This window comes from Cebus imitator, unplaced genomic scaffold (assembly GCF_001604975.1).
Source record: "Cebus imitator isolate Cc_AM_T3 unplaced genomic scaffold, Cebus_imitator-1.0 Scaffold92, whole genome shotgun sequence".
In the NCBI taxonomy this organism is placed as follows: Eukaryota; Metazoa; Chordata; class Mammalia; order Primates; family Cebidae; genus Cebus; species Cebus imitator.
Window position 1 is genome coordinate 5,352,620 of NW_016107407.1, and position 26,576 is coordinate 5,379,195.

Here is a 26,576-nt window from a genome sequence, read left to right on the forward strand (position 1 = left end):
TGTCCAGACACTCCATGTTGTTTCTCACCCATGTGTCTTTGCTCCTGTTCTCCTTCAGGCTATTCCTCCCTTCCTATTTCCCTGTGCCCCCTCATTTCAATGCCCACGCACACACAATCAATATCTCCCCTTTTTTGTCTCTCCCTGCCACCTCCCTTTAGTATTCAGTTCAGGCATTATCTTTTCAAGCGAGCTTTCTTTGGCCATCGCTTTTCTGTTTCTCTGTATTATAGTGGCCATACTTTATACAAGTATCTGTTTTGTGACTGCATCCCTCATTTGACTGTGAACTTCCTAAGTGCAGAACCACAGCTTTACCTACCATTCCATCTCTAGCACTTGGTACAATGCCTAGAAAATGGTAGGCAAATGTCACATGTTTGTCACATCACACTATCCAGTCTCATACCAATAGCAAGTCATCAAGTATCAAATTGTAAAGTTACATTAAACTTAAGATGAGAAGCTGGATGATTTATTTTTCCTTTATGAGTGTTAACTGGTACTACTAAATGTTATCAATGGGTCTTAAAGATTAGCTGCTACTCCATTCAAAAAAAAAAAAAAAAAAAAAAAAAACAGACTCCTATATTGCTGGAGTTTACCCTCTAAATGATTTCATGTCTGTCCTAAAAAAAGTTAGTAATTCAGCAAACGTATCCCTAGGTGTTCTGACATCTGAAAGAAATATATCCTGTGCAAAAAGCAGGATATGTTTGGTATGGAAAGGGAGAAACAACACTTGAAGCCACAGATTAAACAATACAATCATCCTGGAGGATTCATTTAACCCAATTTAAAAAAATTTAATATGAATACATAATATCCTTATAGTAACGCACACAAATAAATTATGGAGTAACATAGCAATTTTGCATTATTTTTAAAGATAAAATCAAGAAATATTTCTTACTTTCTGAGAAACATTTCATGAAGTTTATACCCCCAAATCTACCAGGGTATAATTTATAATTTGTTCTCCTGTGCTGTGTTGATATGGATTTATCTAAAATAACATAAAAAGACCATATATTATGTGACCTCCTCTCCCTAGCAGAGAAGGGAAGCAAAACAAATACTAGATGTGAGTGTTACACTGTTATAATTATTCAGGGCTCTTAGTGAACATCCCAAATTATCTGACTTGATGGTCACATCTTTAAACTGCTGTACGCTATTTTATATAGGTTCTTAACAAAATAAATGTCTTTATGCCACTGCAAGAGCTTCCTTTTTATTTAAAAGTAAGTCCTTACAGTATGCCACATATGTGCAAAGAGACAGGGAATACTGTCTCTTCGAAGAATCTCTAAAAGTGAATTCGGGCCATATACATCATTTCTGCTCTAAAGAAAAATCATTCACAGTCATGTGTTTTGCCTGTTAAAACCATGTGTCACTGAAAGGTAAGCTATTTAAAGTAACAAAAAGCACGAAGAGAAGCTGAAATTCTTAGGGATGTTATGTATATACTGTGAGCATATATGGCTATAGGATGAGATCTTGTCTCAAGAACCTCTAAAGTCATGCTCGAAATGGAGTGTGAGTCTGAATGGGTAAAGAACTATTACTCTAAAGGATTTGTTGATTCTTCTCTACGTCTAGTGCCTCACTTTAGACTACTACTACTAGTTTCTTCACAAATCACTTAGAATTTTCTCTATTAACAGTCTATTTTACAATGAGAGTTTCCCAAAGTTACATCAACATCCCTGAAATAAGTATTACTCTACCATAAATGATTTATATATTATTCATAATGTATAAATATCAAATTTATACATGCATACTGTTAAACTTTCTTATTTTAAGCCATGACTCCATTAACCCACCTTTGGAAGAAGAAAGTACACTATCACCATTTGTGCATTATCGGTAGACCTGCAATTAGACTAATAGGTACTTCTATCTATTTTTCTCATCTCATGAACATATGGACACAAAATTCACTTAAGAGTAAATCTAAGCAAAGTCCAGTAGTGTGTAATTTACCAATATTACTTTTTACATTGTCAGATAAAAGAAAGGGAATACTATAATCCTTTCATCATAATCTGACAAGATGCTGGCAACCATAAAAAACAGTACTGTTTATTAAAGAACAATGAAAAAGCTGACATACTCCTCCTCTTAGAGATCTACTTCATATGGTCTTTTACAGCTTAGTGGTTAAGTGCACAAAGTGTGGAGCCAGACTGCGTAGGTTTGAGTACAGGCTCCACTTACTAGCTAAGTGACCTTACCTAACACTTTGTGTGCCTCAGTTTCCCTTGACCTATCAAAGATAACAATATCTTTCTCACAGGTTTGCAATGAAGACTAAATGAATATTTTAACAATACTGAGAATAGTGCCTGATACAAAAATGCTACTGTTTGATAAACAAAATAAAATGTAAGTATTCTAAAATGAAACGTTATATCACAAATGCAATAGTAATAATATACATATTTTAAGGTAAAAAAATAATAAGGTAATATCTTTCTTGAGCTTCCTAAAATGTGGTAAATAAACAGAAAATATGTAAACATAGAAGCTACGTAAATTTAGTGATTAGAAAAATGTAAAAGAATTAAAAGCACCTATATCCCTAAAAATAAATGAATACATTCTGGAATATCACACAACCAGGGTTAGGAATTATTATGCTTTATCTGCTATATTAAATACAAAGATAGAATAAAATACTAAAGACACTCAAAAGAAATTGATTACATTTGAGAACTCACAAAAATTAAACATACATACATAGGAAGTACATGGAAAATATTGAGTTCTCCCCAGAATCATTCACTTTTATTTTTTCAGTTACTATTTTAGACTGAACGTTATCAGTAGCCATAAATTACTATCAGTAACTATTAATACCAAAGATTAAAGAATTCTATAAGTTTAAGGTATAAGGAATAATGTAATAAATATCTGAGTATTCACCATCCAGTTGTTTTTTTAAAACACACATTATCTTGACTTCTGATATCTACTTTGTGTCCAAACTCACTCATCCCTAAATTTTATGTTTATCATAGACTTGTATTATGTGTATCAGTATCCTTAACAATATATTAATTTTGCATGTTCTGGAATTTCATATAAATGGAATCAGACTGTATTCTTCAGTGATTTCTTTTTTTCCAACATTATTTTCCTAGGATGATCCAAGTTGTTGAGCCACATGTGTAATCCATTCCTTTTCAGTATTGTATTGCAGTCCATCATATGTACTATAATTTACTTATCCTACTATTGATTTTTTGTTTTTGTTATTATGATCGGTACTGTATAAACAACTACATACATCACCTGCTATGTCTGTATAGAGATTTCTCTAAGACACATACCTAGGAATACCGGATCATAGCCTATTTGTACTTCAACTTTAATAATGTGAAATTATTTCCCAAAGTGAATGTACCTGTTTACATTAGCACCTGCAATGTCTAAGGGTTCAGTTGTTCCATGTCTCTACCAACAGCAAAATCAGTTGGCTTTTATCTAGGCGATGTGAAATGTCTTCTTAATGTGGTTTTAATTTGCATCTCCCTGATTCCTAATGAGGTTGAATATCTCATAATATACTCACTGGCAAAATGAGTTTATTCTTTTGTGAAGTAACTATTCAAGCCCAGTTTTCTATCAGATTATCTTTATTTCCCAGGGTGGTGTATTTTTATATGTGCTAAGTACTAGATTAGGTACTCTACAGTACGGTAACTATTAGTGAAACAAAATTCTTAATTTTGATGTAGCCATATCTGCCAATCTTTTGCTCTATGTTTTATGCCTTTTTATCTTTACTCAAAGTCATAGAGATATTCTACCCTATTATCTTCAGAAAGCGTTAACATTTTACTTTACCTATACCTTTACCTTACCTATAGATTTAGATCTATAATCCATCAAAATTGGTTTCCCTAGTGTGAGGTAGTAGTCCAACCCAAATTTTTTTCATTTAATTAACCAATCCCAATTATTGAAAGGGTCGTTTTATTTCATTGATTGGCAATCCCAGTGCTACCACAGATCCATTTCATTAATGAGTATCTTACTATTATCTCTTAGTTCTTCCATATGAGTTTTTGGATTAGCTTGTCAAATTCTACAAAAATCTGTTGCTATTTTAATCAGACGGCACAGAACCTACAGATATAACTGGGGAGAACTGGCACCATTACAATGTTCAAGTTTTTGTCTATAAACATGGTACATTATAATATTTAATTAAATCTTTCTTTAGGTCTGCTCAATGTTTTATAATTTCTCCATAAAGATACTGAGCATGTTGGTTACTCATATTGCTTTATACCTTTATAGTAATATAACAATATATTTTAATTGCATTTCTATGCCAGCAGAGTCTGAAAATTTGTATATTAATTCTGCATCCAAATTTAAACTTTGAGTAATCCTAGTAATTCATCTATGAATTTTTCTGGGTTACACAGATAATCATATAATCTGCAAATAATGATAGCTTTTTCTTTCTAATTGTTGTATCTTTTTCCCATTTACTGTACTAGCTATGCTTCTAGTACAATGTTGACTAAAAGTGGCATTAGCAGGCACACTTGTCCTTTGATACCAAAGGGAACCAATGCCTTCAATACTTTACCATTAAATGTAAAGGAGGTAGGGCTGGAAATTTTCTTTGGAAAAAAATGCCTTCAACAGGTTAAGAAAGGGGCCTCTCATTCACTGACTTGCTAAGAGTTTTACCACAGATGTATCTATTCAGATGCTCACGATTACTTTCCTTTAAAGAGCTGATGTGGTAAATTCTATTAAGTGACTTTCTAATGTAAAACCAACTTTGAAATTCTAGAGTAAACCCAACTTGCTTATAATGGGTTACTTTCTTATTCAGTATTGGTCAAGTACAGTCATTCCCCTTTATCAACAGGGGTACATTTCAAGACCCCCTGAGGATGCCTGAAACCGTGGATAGCATGGAAGCCTATAAATACTATGTTTTTTGAATCTGATAACCAAGACAGCTACCAAGTAACTAATGGGCAGATAGCATATACAGCGTGCATATACTGGATGAAGGAAGGATCCACATCCTGGATGCACAATTTAAAACTTATGAATTGTGATTTCTAGAATTTTCCATTTAATATTTTTGGACTGTGGTTGAACATAGGTAACTGAAATCATGGATAAGGGGGTACAACTATGTGATGATATCTAATCTATGAATTTTTGTACATATGTTTGAGCTAAAGACAATTATCATTTCTCATACTTGGAGCTTTAATTCTGAAAAATGCAGGTTTATTATTCTTCAACTTTTATTCCTATAATATAAGCATTAAAATCTATAAATTTCCACTTTAGCTATACACAAGTTGCCATGTACAATAATTTATTGTTGCTGTTCTTACCAGTTTTTCTTCTACCCACAAGTTATTTGGAAATAAACATGTTAATTTCCAAACAGACACGCACACACACAAAACATTTTTTTCTATTTAAGTTAATGGCATTGTAAACAAGAGTGTAATATGATGCCAATCTACTAAAATTTGTTAAAACTGGTTGTATTTGACTAGAATGTGATCAGTTCTTCTAAGTGTTCCTTTCTACTTTAGTTGTGGGGTACAATATTCCATACATGTCCATTACAGTAGGCTTGTAAATCCTGTTATTAAAATCATCTATATTTTTGTTAATTTTTTTCTGTTTGTTCTGATATTAAGAGAGATTATTTAAATAACCTACAATAATGATAAATTTACCTATTTCTTCTGCAGTCCTAATTTCTGCTTAACATATTTTGTAAGTGTATTTCAGGTAATCATTTATTTAAAATTATACCTTTCTTTTGCCACTATTTAGTGACCCTCACTCTCTGGGACAGGTTTTCTGCCTCAAAGTCAACTTTGTATCATATTAATATAGCGAAACAACATTTCTATTGGTTAGTTGTGTCAGGAATATATTTTTAAATCCTTTTTACTTTCAAGCTAGAATATGCTTTTTAAGATATTGCTTGCAAACAGCATATATTTTGTTATTTTATTCCATCTAATAACCAGTTTCTGTTAAGTGGAGGATTTTTTCAACTGGAGGATTTTTTCAATTACAGTAATTATGTACTGTAAATTACTAACATATTTGCACTTGTTGCTGCTATTTTGTGCTTTCTACCTGCCTTCTCTTTTCCATGTTTTATTTCTTTAACTTCCTTATCTTTTGAATTTTTTTTCTTGTTCTATTTCCCTTCTCTACTAGTTTGAAAGGTACACATACCTTCTAGATTTTTATTCCTTATCTTAGAAATTTTAACATGCATGTTTAACTACCAAGCCTACCCACAAGCAATTGATAATTTTACCCTCCTCCCAAATTTTATACCAGGTCTGTCTGTAACCACACATATTTACCACTTCCTGTGTTTTTTATCCTTTTTACATCTCAGACCTTCCATCTACAACTGCTTTCCTTATCTATGAGAATGTGGTAATCAGAAACTCAGAATATAATGGTGGAAGTATGATCCAATACTGTTACTTGCACTGCTGACCTTACATTAAAGACAGATAGCAATTCCCAGTCTCTATACAACTCAGGTGAAAATGAACAAGATGGAGGTGTTGCTGTGAAACCTTAAAATAGCTAACACCTTACTTTCCTCTCCACATGTTCAATATACTGTCAAAGAATTAGTCTTAAGTATCTGCCTTACTGCTTTGTACCAATTTTGAAATTAGTACAGTAAAACTACACTGTGTATTAGAAACCAGAAGATGATGATGTTCCCCACCAAAATAGTCAGCTTGACTTGATAAAATTATATAGCATTTTATAACTACTCAGTTTCACTATTGTCACAGATAATACATAGGCAGGTTAAGCATGCAAACAAGGTAAAATATAAACAAATACTAATGAAATGGGGTTAAATTTTAAAGTTTAAAAAATAATAACAGAACACAAAAGTCTGAAATAATACACAAAGTAGATCACATGTGAAATGTTAACACAATTGATGCATACATCAGGCATTAATTTTTACTTAAGAATTATTAAACTTAGAGGTTGAAACATGATAAAGGTATTTCCTCAGCAGCTCAGCAGTTGAGCTAAAAAAAAGGCACTGGTTTTAATCTGTCTTGTAGTATACAGCATAACTTCCAAAACACACTTGAACTGTTTCTATTTAAATAAAAACATATACCAGGCCTGAATTACACCTATTTTGAATGAGAAACACTCAGATAAATAAAGTTTTATTTTATTTATTAAATATCTATGACAGAGAACTGATATCAAAGTACAATCACAGGTTCACAAGATGAAGCTCTATGCAGACCCATTAATAAATGCCAGAAGCAATCCAAAAAATTATTTAGTAAGCGAAGAGTACTTTACGTCTTTGGAGAGCCATAACTGATGGACGTAAAGAGATTTTATTCCATAGGTTTGGAAATCCACAATGCATTTGTTTGCACTGATTTATTTATTTGAGAAAAGAAAAAAATAAAAATATACAATTCCCCATAACAGTGCAGGAAATAGAAATGCACAGCTAACTTGGTGCATAGGTATCAGCCAATCCAACCTAAGGCTACTTAATGCTTCTAGTAGTTTATGGGTTTTTTTTTTGTTTGTTTGTTTTTTTGAGACGGAGCCTCACTCTGTGGCCAGGCTGAAGTGCAGTGGCGCGATCTTGGCTCACTGCAACCTCCACCTCCCAGGGTCAAGCGATTCTCCTGCCTCAGCCTCCCCAGCAGCTGGGACGATAGGTGCGCACCACCATGCCCAGCTAATTTTTGTATTTTTAGTAGAGACAGGGTCTCGATCTCCTGATCTCTAGATCTGCCTGCCTCCGCCTCCCAAAGTGATGGGATTACAGGCGTGAGCCACCGTGCCTCAGCCAAGTCTTTTATTGACATTACGGTGGTGGTAGAAGTGCTACTGGCAGCATCATTTCAAAGTAATTACTATACAAATCTATTAGTATTATCAGAGTAGATAAGCAAAAACTCAGGAAACAGGATACATTAGGTTTCACAACTTTTTTCACTTTTAGTAAAGCAAGTATACATAGTCTTAAATTCTTAATCATATTAACACTAAATATATAAACATAACATTATGAATTACTGTATATAAATGAAATCATGTCACTCTTTGCTTTAAGACCTGTGGTAATTTCCCATCATGTCCAAGATAAAAATCTAAATTCAGAATAACAATATAAAGCTTTTTTCTTCATTTGCTTACTAATTCTCGAGCCTCACCTCTAGACATTCTTTCACTCATCCTGCACAGTTTTACCAAACGTGACTTGTGTCCCACAATATGTGTGTGCATGTGTGTCATGCCTTTACATGTACTATTCCCTCTATATGGAAAATTATTTTCCACTATGATATTTTACTAGAATAACTCATATACATACGTTAAAACTTGGTTTAAGTGCCATCCCCTCTATGCATATAAGACAGAATATCACATCAGTTACCAAGCTGTATTCTAAAGGTTTCTCTCTTCATTTTTCTTCCCTACCACACTAGAACCTCCTTGGGGCAAGGTACTGTATCTTTCATCTCAGAGTCTCATTACCTTGCATACAGTAATCCATCATATTCATTCTACAGATGAACAAACATAGGCCTAGATAAGCTGAATTATTTTTTCAATTTCATAGGCCAAATAATGGCAGATTCAATATTAGAATTTAAGACTTCTCCTAGTTTAATGCTTTTTCTATAAATGCACCCAAGGATACCAGACCAGAAAGAATTATACATTAATATTTAGAATGTTCAAGACAGACACAGAACTAAAAGGAGTATTAAAAAGTGAGATCATTAAAAACAAAAATAAGACACAAATTACTTATAATGAATTTTCAAGGAATAGGAATAGGTGATAAAATGAAATAGAAAAGTTAAACTTAAAAAACTATCTTAAAATAAGAATTACATAGGAATTAGTAAGTGACATCTACATTTTTTAAGAAATGAAAAATAAATATAAGTAAATTAACACATCTGTAATCAACTTATCAAAGTTCAAAGTAACTAAAAACTTTTTCTTAGCTATAGCAAAGTGAGAGGGTAAAACATGTAGGCAAAAATAAATCAGATCAAGCATTTATGTCAAGGAAAAAACTACATCCCTTAAAAACTCAAGATAAATGTTAGGTTTACACAAACTCCCCATCTAAAGATAAAAGCTATGGAACATGAAAATGAATTGGTACAATGCTAAATTCATTAAAACCTTGTAAGAAATAAGAAACTATGAAGACAACACTCACATGCCCTTAACTATGACCATTCTCCTTGGTCATCTTCCTCTGAAACTGTATCCTCACTAAAGTATGTTTCAGTGAATTAAAATGTGTTTAAGGACATGAAGAATCTTAAAAACAGTAACTAGGCATGAGGCACTCATTCTCAGTTAAAAATGTTCAAAACAAGGGAAGGGAAGTAGAATTTGTGTTCCCTATAATCCTGAGCTTTGGGTCTTAGTTGGGCCCTGAAAAACATTTTTTTTAAATTTCAAATACAAATTCCTATGCCAAATTCCGGTGAGTTAAGACCAAACATTAACCTGAAATGGATCACAGACCTAAATGTTAAAGCTGTAAGTTTCTTTTTTTTTTTTTTTTTTTTTTTAAAAAAAAGGGAGTAAATGCTGAAGATCTGGAATAGGCCAAGATTTCTTAGAACACAAAGCTTAAATGAATACAATTATGAATTAAACTCCATCAAAATTTAAAGCTTTGGCACTTCAATGATAGTACTCAGAAAACTAATAAGCCAACAGAAAGGGAGAAATATCTTTAATACCTGTTTCCAACAAAGAAGCTTGGTCCAGAATATACAAAGAACTCTTACAACTAAATAGTAAAAAGACAAATAATCCAGTTAAAAATGGACAAACTATTTGAACTGACAGTTCACAAAAGAAAATATACAAATGAGCAATAAATATACCAAAAGATCTTCAAACATCATTAGTCACCAGTGAAATCCAATCAAAACCAAATCATACTACCACTCACCTACTAAGGAAAAAAACAAAAAGATTTTTAAAAAGTGTAAAAACATAGACAATTGTTTGCAAGGATGTGGAACAACTAGAACTCTCATACATGGCTGGTGGAAATGTAAAAATGTTACAAGCAGTTTGCAATTTTGCAGTTTCTTACCAAGTTAAACATAAACTTACTATATGTACTCAAGAACACAGTTACCCATACTGTAACAGTGCTCCTAAGTATTGACTCAAGAGAAATGTAAGATACATATGCATATAAATTTTTACGTAAATGTTCACAGTAGCATTATTCATTACAGCAAAGATCTAAAAAAAACCCAAGTTAATAGTTCCATTGGAGGTGAATGGCACCACAAATTGTGGTATATTCATACAATGGAATACTACTCAGCAATACAAAAAGAATGAACTACTGACCCTTACTAATCTTGATAATAATATCCTAAGCAAAAGAAGGTGCACAGAAAGTATATACTGTATGATTTGGCTTATATGAAACTCTAGAAACATTAAATCTAACCTCTAGTGACCAAAAGAAGATCATTTCTAGGGGCAATAGGTGGGGAAGAACTGTTTAGGATGATGGAAATAATGTTCTATATCTTGATTGTGGTAGTAGTTACACATGCATGTAAGTATGTCAAAGCTCATCAAAATGTACATGCATACTGATGTATCTTATTGTAAATTATACCTCAAGTTCACACACGTATACACACACACACACACACACACACACCCCAGGGTATAGTTTTAACTTTTGTCTTAGAATTGGCCTGATCTATACCATAGGAACATAGTAAGACAGCCATCTTCTTAAGTATATTCCCAGCCAAATGGATATATGAGAAGGTACATATTCCATTTGCTTCGACTATTCAAATATAGAATATGCAGCTTTTACCCCTTCGGTTTGGGTTCTTTGATTTACATAACAGAATAACAATGGGACATTATCCTTGAAGTTCTTGTCAATATTATACATAAAAGTGATATGGTAAAGTCTCTCGCAATATATTGCCCCTTAAAAAGAGTCCTCCCGAAAGCAGCATTAAAATGAAGCTTTGGTGTCTACTGATCATTTAACAACCTTGTCCAAGGTCTGAACTAAACAATGTTTAATGTCAAAGCTACAGAAACAATGAACAAATTTTACAGCAACCCCCTTTCAGATGGTAGTTACATTAGTTGGAGTTAATACTGGACAAAAGGATAAGAAACTGTCAGTTGATTCAAGGTGCATTTAAAAGAAATTAGTAAGTAAAATTTTAAATGAACATGTATTGAAAACTTCAAACATGTATTAGACACTATGCCTCATATGCTTCATTTAAACTTTCACAATTCTGAGATTGTCATGCCCAAATTACATGTAGAGAAATTCAAGCATAAGGAGACTAACTAAGTAACTTGGCCAGGGTGACAGCTAGTAAGTTACAGAATCAGCCTAAAACTCTTAACTGCTACATTTGTTCCTCTTAAGAAATACTATATTCAAAAGGTGAACTCCTGATACATTAGACATGTAAATATGAAAAATAAAACTATGAAACTAATAGAAGAAAATCTAATAAAATATCTTTATAATCTATAAATTAGGAAGAACTTCTTACTACCCATGAAGTCAAAATTTTGGCATTAAAATTAAGGATTCCTGAACCATAGTCAAATGACTGACACATTGGGGATTATTATCTCAAATACACAAGGAATTCTGGGAAATCAACAAGAAATGGAAATATATCCAAAAACAGGGACAAAAGATATGAAGAGGCCATTCATACAAAGGAAAATCCAAAGAACTAGCAAGGAAATGAAGAAATGATCAAGAAATGCCCCTGGTAAACAGAGAAGCATAAATTAAAGCAACTATTATATTTAGCAACTGAAAAATTAGCAAAATGTAGAATGTTGTACAATACCAAAGGTGGGCAAAAACGTGAGAAAACAGTTCTTTTACATTGTTGGTGAGTGTAAAAAATGGTGTTCCTGTTTTTAAAATAATCTGACAGAATTTAGAGATTATTAAATAAGTGACTGACCTTTACTCGGCAATACTGTATCTGGACAACACCATGTCCCTAGACATGGCAGTGCTGAGAAACTCTTCCACAGCCATTAGCAACATGTAGGAGGATGTTTATTACAGAATTATTGGTATCCAGGAATTGGAGTCAATCTGGGAATCTACCATTAGGGGAATTGATAGGTAATTTGTTCTTACTGTACAAATGAAATACTGCAAGGTTAAAAGCAATGAACTAGATGTACACACAGCAACATGACTAGCTATCAAACAATGCTAAGAAAGCAAATTATGGGCCAGGCGCAGTGACTCATGCCTGTAATCCCAGCACTTTGGGAGGCCAAGGCAGGTGGATCACCTGAGGTCAGGAGTTCAAGACCAGACTGGCTAACATGGTGAAACACTGTCTCTACTAAAAATACAAAAATTAGCTGGGCTTGGTGGTGCGCACCTGTAATCCTAGCCACTTGGGAGGCTGAGATGGGAAAATCACTTGAACTCAGGAGACGGAGGCTGCAGTGAGCAGAGATTGCATCATTGCACTCCAGCCTGGGCCAGCAACAAGAGTGAAACTCTATCTCAAAAAAAAAAAAAAAAAGTAAATTATATGGCAAAGTAGCACTTACGTAAATACAAAACACACAAAGAGCTACACAATTTTACAAGGCTAACTACATAACCAAGGGCATATACAAAACAGATTGGGTCCAAGGTCGGAAGGACAGAGTGAAAGGATGGGAACTGAAACTGGGAATGATGACTAAAAATATAATCCAAATGACAGAATGCCTCTAAATAATACTAATGCTCTGCATCTGAAATATTTTAAGTAATATAACTACATTAGCTACTAAATTTGATAGACGTATGCATATGTATTAGAACTCCCCTTATTTTCTGAGATGATGAAGCATTCTACACATTTTGGTTTTAACTATGACAAATTTGAAAATTCATGGTATCTAGTTCTTGCTTGTTACCATCTTAGATAAATATGTTCAAATGACCTAATAGAAAGAATACTGAACTAGGAACCCAAAAAGCTGTGACCCAGTCCAAGCTAACTAGTGATGCAAACTTAGCAAAGTCATTGTAGCTCTTTGTTTACTTTACTGTAAAATGGCTTTGGATGATTCTCCCAAATCTCTCCAGTCTAAAATTATTCCAATTTTCTTAATGAATATTTATTAATATAAAATTTTCTGTATACTCCAGTTCCTCCTTCCTTTACTTTCTCCCTCCCAAATAAAGCAAAATCCAACAGTATCAAGAGATTCAGAAAAATGATGTAGCAATAGGAGTGAATGGTAACTTAGTTTTAGGGCAGAAAGGAGAAAACATTAAAGAGATACAGTGATTTTTGACAGCCTTTTCAAGTATTTAAAGCAGAGCAAGGTTAACCAGAGCCCAGGTTCAGACAATCTACTTTTTGAAGGATTTCACTATATGCTCTTCCGTATGTCGCTGTATCTGCCTGGCTTTACCACTTCTGAAAACACACATTAAAGTCTCTTCTAGGGTTTCTACTTAAAGACCCTAAGTTTCAGCTTATATGTATCAGTTTTCAGATAAAAAGTTATTTTGGAAAAGATGATCTTCCATATTAAAAATGTATGATTCCAAGAAAATGAGTTCTTTTCATCAGCAAACTAGTTACACTCAGCACTATCTACTTAAAAAAGAAAAAACAAAAACAAAAAAAAAAAAAAAAAACCACCCAAAACCAAACACTCTGCTAGAATTGTGGATTCAACAAATATAAAGACCTAAAGGATAAAGGAAATAAGAATATATTTTAGGTGGTGACCATGAATAGTAACGGATATATAAATAATGGTGTTAAGTTTTATTAAAAGAAAACTGAAATCAGAATACTTAAAATATTTCAAATGTTTAAAATTAGAATATTTTAAAACAGAAAACAGAGGACTTTCAATATAGACTAAAACAATAAAAGGAAATTAACATAATTTATAAATTTATTTTCCATTCACATTTAATTTTAAATCTGAATGGGGGGAAGGGAATTAAGAGATCACAAAACATCTGTTATGAATAATTTCAGCACAGATGTAGTTGCTACTGTGAAGGAGATGAAGGTTTTCCCACGTTGTCATACTATAAGATTTTCTACAAACAGCCATAGTTCATACCTCAACCTCTATGTACCAAGTCTCAATAAATACATAATGTTGAGTAGGAGGAGAAATGTGTGTATGGACAGATAAATGCAATCCCTATGTATAGGGGGAACATGTATTAAATAACAGGGATCTGTTTGAATAAATAGAGAAAAGTAACTTCTTAGAGAATGAAAGAAATAAGACCTTAAAGTTTCATAGCTATAATACAAGTAGACACTTGAATTCAACGTTTTGCTCTTCCTTTCATAATCTTTCCATTTATCTACACCCATATTATATACTACAAAATATGCTTTAACAAAATTAATGAAGTTCTAAAAATTAAGTTGTTTTCTCTTAGAGAACATTTTGCTACTTAAGTACTATATTGCCAACATTTCAAGCAACCCAGTTTCAGGTTAAAAAACAGTGTAACCCACCTCCATCAAGGCCAAAATTCAGACATTCTCATAACATACTGAAATTTTTATTTAGTAAAACTGATGTCCTAAAGATGCGTCCTTTAGTGATACAATCCTCAAAACAATGCCCCATCCAAAATAATGATTAGTTTCTATGGCAATGCCTACATAATAGATCAAATTTAATTTTAACTAGGGTTGCTGTAAAACTTTCTCTACTACATATATTTCCATTTATTTTCTACTTTTAGTTTATACCTAATGATTATTTAGCCAGTAATATATACAACATCTGACCTTTTAAAAAAGTATTTTAAAAATCATTTTATCTTATTTCCTGATCAGGACACTTTTCTCATTTAAAATTTTTTGAGTTTTCTTTCAACAATGCACTTTTATTTTAGCTTACATCTCATTTAGAAATAAAGAGCATGCATTTCCACATAAGTCAATGATCATACTGAAGAGAATAAAAAACCGTTTTCAATCTTAAAGACTATTTCTACAGCTTCAAGTTTTCTAATCTCTCATCATACTCTTGCACCTTAATGCATATCTTCTTCCAACATCTGTATGATTTTTCTCCTCCTCCACTGCAATTCAATACAGATAGTTGAGTAGCTAACAATATAATTCCACATGATATTGCATCTGTGTTTACATCTGGCTCTAACCACATGCTTAAAAGTGACTTATACAAGTAAATCCAAAAAGGGAAAAAGCAAAATAAAAACAAAACTATGAGAAATTATTATGCTGTTATTTAAAAAATATTCTCAAGTTTCTTAGCACGTTTCCACAGCTACTACATAGAAGAGTATGTATGCCATTTTAAAAATACAAGAGACTAGAGGAAGGAAGAAAACAGTGCTAAACAAATATTTCACATGCTTTTTAATATTAGGGTCATCTTAATAAATGATTAATACTTTCAATTTATAAGATACTTTAAGTTTTCCCCCATGCTACAATGTATCTCATGACTTTGTGGGACAGTTTCTCAGTTCATAAACATGTAAGTGAAACACACCTATTCACTACTGAGCCCTGAGGATTTAGAATACTAAATTAAAGAAATACCTGTCAGAAAATGAAAAACTATTTACACACACACACAAACACACACACATACACACATGTGAAGAACCAAGACATCGTAAAATAAGAAATTAACACAGGGTTTCCTGGTAATTCAATACCTACTTAATTCAAGATAAGGAGTCTGGCTATCCTATTATGGTACTGATATTGACGCATTTACAGAAACACCACTAAAAATAATTAAGGAAATAAATACTTCTAACGTTATACCTAATGAAAGGCTTAAAATGTACAGATACATTAATATAACTATATGGACACAAAATGAAAAGACATAACTAAATACACCGTCTCATAAAATTATTTATATGCAAAGGTATTTTTATTTATATAGTTTGTTGAAATAAATTATTTTAATACGAGCATACAGCAATGAACAAAGATGTTTTTACCACATTTAAGATCTCAAAGCAAAGTCATATTCCTTAATTTACAATTGGCAAATTGAATATATGCACTAATGTATGCACTAACTGATTCTTAACTAAAGAGGTGGGGGAAGGCCACCAGTAGGAAAAGACTTGAAGGGGAAAGAAAAGATAAAATCTAAAAATCGCTGACATCTGAGTGACTGCTAGTTACCACCTCCTTTAGCAGCTCTCTGCCAAACCATCCATAGTCTAGGTCTACATAAGACATATTAAAAATAATTATACAGTATTATCAATCAATTAATTGTAATTTTCCTTACTACTCTTAACCTTTTACCATTTTAGATGTATTTAACATTTAAAATACATATTTTAAGGGATCTTACTATGAATTTTTTAAAGAAAATTAAAAAGTATTCCAAATATGCAAAATAAATACGGGTCAATTATTACACATTCTTCTTCAAACTTAAGAACATAAACCTTTTTAATAAGGAGTATAAGGAGTATACAATTGCTCTAAAACAAGAATAGCAATCTCAATTAGAGATTTAAATAACTTAAATTTATAAAATTATTTAAGTTAAAACATTCCTGCTTCTTTCTAGTTTGAACAAACTAGAAAATGCTTATGCCTAATTTAACCAAGGCTAGTTTTAAGTAACAGTAAGACTTAGAATTATACTTAAAGTCCCAATCAGCACAGTAGAAACTTATGATACTACTACACCAATAATCATTTTTGTTAGCATCCTCTACTGGTGGTTTCCAATGACAGCAAGGGGAAATGGTGCTGATGACAGAAGGATATGGACCTGCTATTCCATCTAAAGAGAATTAATCAGCGTGTGGTCATCAGTAGCTAGAGTACATCTCTAAAAAGAAAAGAAAGAACAAAAAGAAAACCACACAGAAGAAGCAGAAAAAGAGAAAAGACAGATTTTTAGAAATATAACAAAGCATTACATTATAGATGGTAAAAACTAATTCATGAAATTGTCACTCCTTTATAGATGACTAACATCATTATCACAAAGTTATCACACAAGGTTTGTTGCTTTGGCCAAACCTTACTCAATTGGTTTACCCCTGTCAGTTGCACGACCTGATACTCCCTTTGATATCCTACCTTCAGACATATTCCAGAAAGGAAATTAAAAGGTTTTAAAGCAGCAAAATCCACATATCTTATTTCAAAATGAATATATACATATATATAACAACATAAACTATCTCTATGACAATCTTCCACTGTATACATCATTCCTTCATTAAAAAGATTTAAGAGTTAACATTTTGCCAGGTAATTCTTTCCAATAAACATCTGCAACTTAAATATGACTGCATTGCTAAGAAATATTAACCAGCAGATATACCGAGGCTTCACAACACAATGGAATATAACTTCATTTTTAATTTACAAATATAAGGCTAAATCAAATAGCATGGCTATAATCACCAGCAATGGATGAAATACATTTGAGAACAAAAAGAAATACAAGGACAGAGCCAAAAGTGATGAAAATGGAAGATACCTGTAGTAGTACAGTGCTATCTTAAACACCTTTTGTTTTCTGAGAGTAATGCATACTGCAGACAAGACGTTTTGTGCTAAACAGCCGAAAATCTGTTTTTGTAATATTAAACACAAAGGAAAAACACTGACAGCAAGCGTGGTAAATAAATCCCTCCCTTGAGAACGAAAGCAGCAGACAGGAGGGGGCTGACATACATGCAGGAGAAAACTAAACACCATCTTTTTTCTACCTGCACAAGTTGCCATTTGCTGCAGCGATCAAGAACCTCTCTTTCCTGTTGATTTCAAGTACCTTTCAGGATCGCTTTTCCCCCCTTAAGTCATCTGTTGATATGCCTTACGAGCGTAATATTCATACCACAGGATCTTAAGGAGAAAAATCCATTCTTTCCTGTTCAGGTAAACATGTTTACAGCAGCTGCACAGACACTGGGTGGTTCAGACTCACATGTCACACACATGTCGTCAGCAACAAGAAAAGCCCCTTTCTCTGGCGATCAACATTTTAAATAAGGTAAAAAGCGAACGGCCCTTTCCGAACCAACTTACCTTTCATAAAGCCACATCAGCAACAGCGGCAACAGCTCAATATAGAACACACACTATTTGACGCTAAAACAGGAAATTAAAATTGCAATAGCCTATGCTCCACTCGTTATAATAACTCATCTCTCCACAATGAGGATACCAAAATACCTTTCGATCACAATCAATAGACGTCTTTAAAATGCAAGTGTTTATATGAATAATTAAAATCACTCATAAAAGCAGTGATTTTAATGTCGGCACGAATATATTAAAAATATGTTTACGGATTGGAAGGAAACATCTTGAAACAGCTTAAAAATCTTCGTATCTGCTTCTAGACAGGAAATCCCACACAAAATCTAAAATTGCCAGGAAAGGTTACAAAACCTCGCGTTTCGCATCCCAGAGGGGAGGGAGAAAGGGAGCCCAGTCGTGGGGGGGGGGATAGGGGGACGGGAGGGGGGAGCACGAGAGAGTTTTCTCCTAAACATGTTATTTCCTCGTTTTCTCAACGCTGCAGCGGTCCCATTATAGACGCATTTATTCCCCCTCTCTTAAAAGTCGTTTTAAAAAGAACGCAGGAACCAAAGCAATCCCCTCGGTCCGAAATGTACGTGTAATTCCTTATATAGCCTGGGCTGCGGCCGGCTGCAGGGCCGTTTGCCGCCCATTATTATACAAACAGGTACCGGGGCGGCGCGGGCGGGGGCTGCTCTCCCGGAGCTCCCGCCGCCCCCGGGCGGACAAGTCTCGCCCCTCTCGCCACAGGAACTGTCCAGACAATAACAATCAGCAGACATTTCGCTGCTGCACGAGAGGGAGAGAAAGCACAGCATCGCCCCCAGATAAACAGGAATACAATCAACTTACAGCGTCTCTCCAAACTGGAAAAGGCGACTGTGCAACCACCACCACATGTTCGGGTCTCGATCCCTCGGGCTGTCTCTCGCTCCCTCGCTTTTTTTTTTTTTTTTTTTTTTTTAACTCTCACGCCAGGCAGAGGGGTGTGTTTCCCCTGGCACAGCAGCACAAATCAATAAACACCGCAGCTGCGGCGCCAGCAGCAGCCCCGCGCGTCCGTCGGTCCGTCCGCCCCCTCCCCCACCCTCCTTCCACCCGAGACCCAGAGCGCCATCCAAGCCCCATTATCCGGCTTCAGCGCTCCGTGCGTCCGGCCCAGGTAACAACTTCCCCAAAAACCGAAAGAGAAAAGCGCGAGGCGCACGCACACCGGCCCATCCCGGCGCGGAGACCGCGTCTGCCCGGGGAGGGGATCCGTCTGTGGTGCTTCCCCGTCCCTAAGCCCAGGTAACAACTCCGCAAACACACCCGCCGCCCAGCTCGCCGCCATCCGCGCAGCTCCTGTCGGCGTTAACTGGCTGCACTGCCTGCCCTGTCCCCGCGCCGCCCCGCCAAACGTGTACCCCACTCGCGGGGGTCGCCGCGGAGCCCCCAAGCTGGGGCTCTGGGCCGGGCTGCGGGAGGCTCCGTGGAGGAGGGGCGCTTAGGGACCCGCGCCCCCGCGCCCCTAATCCCCGTTCCGCGAGCGCGCCCGGCCCGCCGGTCCCAACTTTACCGCCGCCGGCCGAGCCCCGTCAGCCCGCGGCGCGCACCGCCGGCGCCCGCGCACACGCGCGCACAGACCCCACGCAGCCCGTGGCCGCCCCGTCCCGCTGCCGCCGCCGCCGCCCGCCCGCCGCGCTCACAGCCCGGCCCGAGTGGCGGGGCCCGAGCGACGGCGCCGGCCGGGGCCGCGGCGCGCGGAAGCCACTTTGCACGGTCAGCGCCGGGCACAAGTTTGTTCCGCGGCTCCAGGGGGCCTGGGCGCTGAGGGAGAATCCCGCTGAGGGGGCCGGGAGGAGGAGGAGAGGGAGGCGCCGAAGGGCACAAGAGTGGGGAAAAGTGAGGAAAGAAGCAACAGCCGCTCCACCCGGGACCAGAAAAGTGGCCGGCGCGTCCCGGCCGCCCGCCCTGCGCCGGGGATGCGGCGGCGGCGGCGGCGGCTAACGGTCCAGGGAGGCGGCAGGGGCGGCGGGAGCCGCTAGGCGGAGAGAGACCAGGTAAGAGACATAACGGTTCAGGGAGAGCGAGCGGCCGCGGCGCGGCTCCGGCAGCGGCGGCAGCGGAGGGGGGCAGAGAGCACTACTTTCTACTTTCCCACTCCACTTTGCCGTCCCTGCCCCGGCCGCCCCCAGCCCGGCTCGCCCCCCTCACCCCCGGGGGCGCCCCGGCTACCCGGCTCCCCCTGACTCCGCCGCTCCCCGGTCCCCTCCGCCACTTACCGTTATTGCGCCGCGGGTTCGCCTGCTTTCTGCGCTTACACCTGGGGCCATCCGCCATGATCCTCTCGCTTGTGTCTAAATGCTCGAGTCACCTCCTCCCCCTCCCTCCCCCTTCCCCCCCACCCCTCCGCCTCCACCCCTCCCCCCTCCCCACCGCACCTGGTTTACGACACTCGCGGCTTTACGACATCACCTTCCTTACACCTAGAGGCGCTCGCTCTACGGCCGGAACCTTGTTGCTAAGGACCGGGCGGTTTGCGGCAACCGTGGGCACTGCTGAGTTTGAATTGCGGGGCGAGGGAAAAGTTTTCCTCAGGTGTGGTGGGGCGAGGGAGAGGCGGGTGTTGGGAAACCGTGGGGACGTGGTCTGAACGGCCACGAGCTGTCGCAGTTGGAAAGGTAAAGTTGGAGGCTCGGCAGCGTCCTGCCTCCACGCTGACCACACCCGCTGCCCGGGGCAGGGAGGGATCTGGCTGCTTTTCCCGTGGACCCTGTGCCCTTGGAGCTGCCCCTTTGAGCGCCCCGAGGTCCCCGCCTGCCTGCTTCCTGGAGGCAGGGCTGCCATCAGTCCCACGCCTCGCGTGTCTGCTCCGCTCACCCCGGGGCCAGGGAAAGGGAACATGGTCTGGACTCCCCGGGGACTTCCCTTGATGAGGGGAAGGGCAGGTTTGGGGACGGCGAAGACCCGCGCGGCGCCCGGAGACAGGCTACCTGACCCACGGCAGCCTGGACTCCCTTCCCTTAGGGACGCACGGTTTCCCTGCGAGCGAACGGGGATGGGAATTGACTTCAATGAGATTGAAGTTCAGCTGGACTGAAAGAGAGGCGAGAAGTTCCGCTTGCCAGCAGCCTGGTTAGCAGAGCGGAATGAGTAATACCCACACGGTGCCTGTCTCACTTCCCCATCCGCACCCGGCTCTCACCTGCTGTCAGCTCGGCCTCCCCCACCCGGCCCTCGCTCCCCTCCCTCCCCTCCCGCCTCCTCGTGTATACCCCTGGGTTACTGGGTGGCAGGACTCAGAGCCAAGGTATTCACGGGCCATGATTTGCTTCCTAAATGAGGGGCCGTCGCCCTTCAGGATGATGTTTCAGGCAAGAAACAACAGCTGACAGATGTGGTCTCTGAGCCTGATAGATTGCTGATTTTATCTTAAGTCCTTGGTGTAAGTTTGGGGATTTCTGAAAGACCATACAGATAATACCACAAATATCAAGAAAGTCGTCTTCAGTATTCAGTAGAATGTAGATTTATGTTTCTCTTCCTGCTTCCCACCTCCTTCGAACAAGGAAACGCCTTTGGGACCACCTTTATGGGATAAATGAGCTGATTTGTATTTCAAGTAATATAGTTATAAATTAACAATGTAGGAGTTTATTAATAGAGAAATTGAGAAAACGGAAAAGTGACCAGAGTATTGGAAATAACTGGTAAATCACCTAGCTCACTGTCTGACACATAGTAGGCGCTCAATAAATTTATGCTTATAATTTTTGCTACCTATGTGGCAGGATTTTTTTATTAGGTTAAAATTATCTTTTAACCACCTTCCGGAATTTTAGGATATTCATTAATAATGTCTTCAAACCTTTCAACTGAAATAAATTTACAGCTGAAGTCTGGTGATTTAAAGTTAGAAAGTTTAATCTTGAATATAGATGAACATTTTCTCTCCCACATTTTCTTGGACATTTTGAGAAGTAAATGCATTATTTATTGGTCCATGAAATGTAACTGTAAATATTCTTTGCTATACATTATGTCTATATATCTGCACTTATCCTCAGTGCCAAAACTAGAATCATTATTCTTAATGGCAATTTCAAGTACAGGCGGTATTTGCTTTCCTCAATAACCATGTTAACTGAAATTTGTGCGTGTCAACACAGTGTCCTTGCTTTGCTTGGTTACGTGTGAATTCTTCCTCCCCTTTTAAGAGTTGTACGGTCTTCTTCCATCACCTACCGAATCAGGTGATAGACTATGGAATTGCCCCCACCCCACCAACGTTTTTTCAGCTACCCTAACTTCTGACCAGAAAGGAAAAAAAAAATACTTTCCAACTCCAGCACACATATGCCTACTCTTAAACTTAGGAAGTACTGCGAATAGCATTTTATTGTGTTCTCTTTCTGGCCTATACCTCCTTCCCAAGCTTCATTCAGTGTTCATCCTTACCTCATAATCATAAAGAGGGGAAGCAAAGAGACAAATTGAGAAGTCATTTTCTTTCTTCCTTTAATGGTTTCTGGTTTTTTAGTTAGGGCCAGACTGTGGACAAGTACCTTTTCAGGCAAATTTTTCCATGTTTCTATGTCCTCAACACCTAGTGGAGTACATGGCCAATAGTAGATGCTTAATAAACATTCCCTAAATAAATTAATGTTGTTGCCCTTTTCTGAATCTGTTCTTGGCAGTAAAATCCATAATCTGCCTTCATCCCTCCCGTTAATCCTTAGGAACAGCTAAAGTCATGGATGTGAAAGTGATTACTGTCATTTATATCCAGACTAAAATTCCTCTTGATTTTAGTTTCTCCATAATCATTTTCCCTGAACAATTAACTCTGTTCACCTGATTTTTTAAAATGTGCACAGTGAATATTATTGGTAGCCCAAATCTTCTAACATAAAATTTCCATTTTGTAAAAGCTTCTGATAAGTATGTTATGAATTAAATGTTTAATTATCATACTTTATTTACTGTAATTTTCTTGAAAATATTGATATCTAGACTGGAAAGAAAACAGACAATAGTAAATCTCAGAATACATTTCTGCTTTGAACATAATGCATGTGTGACGGTTGCTTATCTCTTAAATATAACTAAAGAATGGGGGAAAATCTTTAGAATCAGTTTATAAAAGAAGTTTATTAAAGTTTGGGTTTATTCAACTCAAACAGGGTAGGGGATACTAATATATGAGTTTAACATGTATCCCACATTCTTGGTTTTAGTAATTGTAGTGCTGTCATACACCATACATTCAATATATATGTTTATTTTTAATATGTCAATGAAATGTTAACACTGTGCTTCTACTGAGCACTGGGATTATATATGCTGAAGGGAAGAGATTCTAAAAATGAATTGCTGTACTAACTTTTCCAAAATTGGGGAAAAATGTAAATGGGTAGAATATTTTCAATACTCAGTTTTTTCTATAAATTTTTCATAAACCCTTTGCACCTGCTATTTGATTTTCACATATGATTCATGTATAAATTAGGATAAAATTTGACATAAAATTATCTTAAGTTTAAAATGTAGAGATTTCATGGTGTTCCACATGAAGCATATCATTCCCACATAGGTCTCTTCCAAAACACATTGAGAAGTGCAATGTATGATTCTCTAGTCTTCATCAAAATCTAAAGTTGGTTAATCATGGAGGGATAGCGTGTAAATATCACTCTTGAATTCAATATCTAATTTTAACCTTAGAGTTTTGAAGTAAAAAGAAATGTGATACATGTTATCCCTCAAAGTACAGAATCTAGAGGTCTCATAAAGCTGCTACTCGGTCCTTGGCTCTGACCGTGGCTCATGACCTGCAGTAATTCTGGATTTGTGGTTCACTGTGGGACAAAGGAGGGCAATGGTTATTTCACGGTTGCAGTCTCACCAAATTCTGCAATCACTGAGTCAGGAAGGAAACATGACTGCAGGGTGATGCAGAACCAACAGTTGGCCACAGGACCCATGCCAGCCCTTTGAATATAGCCTCCCGAGAAGTATCACAGGGACAAATGTTTTCTCCATACTTCCATGTGGTTTTGTCACATAGTTTACCACAAAATGGCTCCTCCTCTGGGGAATGAGGCTCCTATTTTTAATATAAGTAAATGAAGTGTTAACACATGAAGTTTCTTATTTAGGGGGCAATTTTTCAGGAACATGTATAATACAGAGATAGATAGAAATATATGGAGAAAGCTATTTGCAGGATGTCAGTGAACATCCGAAAAGTAAAACTAGTATTTTCCATGGAGTCACAATGATTAAAAAGGATTTCTTTCAAAGGCTGCCTCCATAGAAGTTACATTGTAGTTTCTATTACTAATATTCCTTATGAATATGAATAACATTTTATTTTTTTCTACACTTAGAACTATATGTGGGTAACTTGAGAAAAAGCAACACACATATTTTTGATTTAAGTGAATTTTAAGTATTTACCGTGATATCAGGGGTCTGATACCTGGTTTCTACCATTGTTTTTTGTCTCCGTGTATTTCTTTTCTCTGTCATCTTTTAGCAGCTGATTGATTCTGTTACAGAGTGTGGCTGTATCTTTGACCTACAGTGCTGGCGTTCTGTAAATTGCAGATCCTCAGTTACAGTTGTCGCCTCTGTTCAGTCCTTGGTGTACATGCCTTTAAAATGTTTGCAGTCAGTAACAGGTTTTAGATGTTCTACCATTGTATTAAACTTACATGAGAAAATTGGTGATAAATACCCTGTGTGGAATTATATCCACAACTTTAAGATCCCTGGTCAGACCCTACTCATTCTCTTCAGACCTTATGCCTCTATTTCTTTGCTTGCTGTCTTTATCCTACTTACATAAATAGATCAGACATTTTGCCCCTCCTCACTGTTTTACTTTGTAATCATTCTCTTCCTCTATCTTTCTTTGCCCCAGCTCTGTTTGGATCATTTCCCTTTCTCTTTTTGTTTAAAATTTTTTGAATCGTTCCCACTCTGTGAAATGCTTTGCTTTTTCATATTATCCCTGTTATACTTTGTCCTTCAAAGTACATCTCTGCCTTTCCATGCTCTGCGAGGCTGACTTCGGTTGAAGTCACATCACCCAGGCTTCTTTGCTCTCTGGTTTCTATTTGGTTTCAGCCAATTTGGAGGTTTTGGCAAATGATCAGAGGAAGGAGAGAGAGGTCAGGATATTTATTCCATTCCCTGCTGCCTGGCTGTGGCTCTAGCTTCATTCCTCTACCTGAGGTCCCTGGCTCCTGTCTGATGCCCTCATCCCATGGCCACAGGTCTTGCCAAGTTTCAGAAACTGCTTCTTCTCTTTGTGTCTTCAGACCCAGGGTTGTAATGGTTGAATGCTTCATCGTTCCTTCTCTTAAAACCCGTCCACACCTCTGTAAATAGTCTCTTCATTAAACTGTCCTCAGTGTATCCTTTGAATGTGCCATCTGCTATTTGCCAGGACCCTGAGTAATATGCATATAGAAGTAAAGCATTTTAACTTTATTTCTTATCAACCAATAATTCTGCTATTTCCATTCCTTAAAATACTAATGTTTGAATGTGATGTAAAATGCCTTATGTTATTTGTTGAACAAGTGTATACTCATGTCCTAATGTATGTACTTGCAAAACCTGGCAAATACTATCACATAGTAATTATTCAATAACCTGTTTGTAGAATAATGGCCCCTACCTTAATTGGTCTACAATCTAGGTGAGACAACTTTTACATACTTAAAACAATGGTAGAAAAATCACGATACCACAATAATAAGATACAGCTAATTGTCTTTAATATGGTCCTTCTTGTTTTTAAATGATAGAACTGTCCATTCTTATCACATGACCACTTGAAATAATGACTCTTAGCTGGGTGTGGTTGTTCATGCCTATAATCCCAGTGCTTTGGGAAAGCCAAGGCAAGAGGATTGCTTGAGGCCAGGTGTTTGAGCCCAGCCTAGGCAACAATAGCAAGGTCTACTCTCTACAAAAAAAATTTAAAAAATTAGCCAGGCATCATAATGCACACCGACAGTCCCAGCCACTAAAGAAGCTGAGGCAGGAGAATCACTTGTGCCCGGGAGTTCAAAGCTCAAGTTAACTCGGATCACACAACTGCACTTCAGCCAGGGCAACAGAGTGAGACCTGCCTTTAGGAAAAAATAAAGAAGAAGTAATGCTTCTGTTTCTTCTCTTCTTGTATGTACCTAGGTCTTACTATGCTACATAGTTCTAGTCAAAGAGATGTAAGTCGTGTGCGTAACATTGATGAAGATCTTCAGAAAGAGATGCTTCACGATCCTTTCCCTTCTTCCTATGGATTAAAATCCTGCTGGATTTTCTTAAGTTGGGCAGAGCTCCTTAAGTTATGCAGAACAAAATGACTTAAGGATCCTGATTCCTTTACACTGTGGGATACCATTACCAGCCCTGGACTTCCTCCTCCATATTTCTCTT

At 37.3% G+C, this 26,576-nt stretch overlaps 1 protein-coding gene and 1 long non-coding RNA gene across 19 annotated transcripts in view; one reads left to right on the forward strand and one right to left on the reverse strand.

Moving 5' to 3' along the window:
• The window catches only part of ZEB1 (zinc finger E-box binding homeobox 1), a 199,542-nt gene extending 178,171 nt beyond the window's left edge, over positions 1-21,371 (reverse strand). For 2 of the 17 annotated variants that reach the window (XM_017535407.2, XM_017535405.2), the window contains exon 1: positions 20,408-20,520. In XM_017535407.2, coding sequence (XP_017390896.1) covers positions 20,408-20,465 — 58 coding nt within the window. In that variant the 5' untranslated portion in view covers positions 20,466-20,520. The other 15 variants (XM_017535409.2, XM_037740930.1, XM_017535421.2 and 12 more) reach the window with 10 other exon arrangements.
• Positions 19,923-26,576, forward strand: part of LOC108309213 — a 61,087-nt gene continuing 54,433 nt past the window's right edge. The window contains exon 1 of one of the 2 annotated variants that reach the window (XR_005201383.1): positions 19,923-20,185. This is a non-coding gene — a long non-coding RNA (uncharacterized LOC108309213). The remainder of the gene's footprint in view (positions 20,186-26,576) is intronic. The other variant, XR_005201382.1, reaches the window with a different exon arrangement.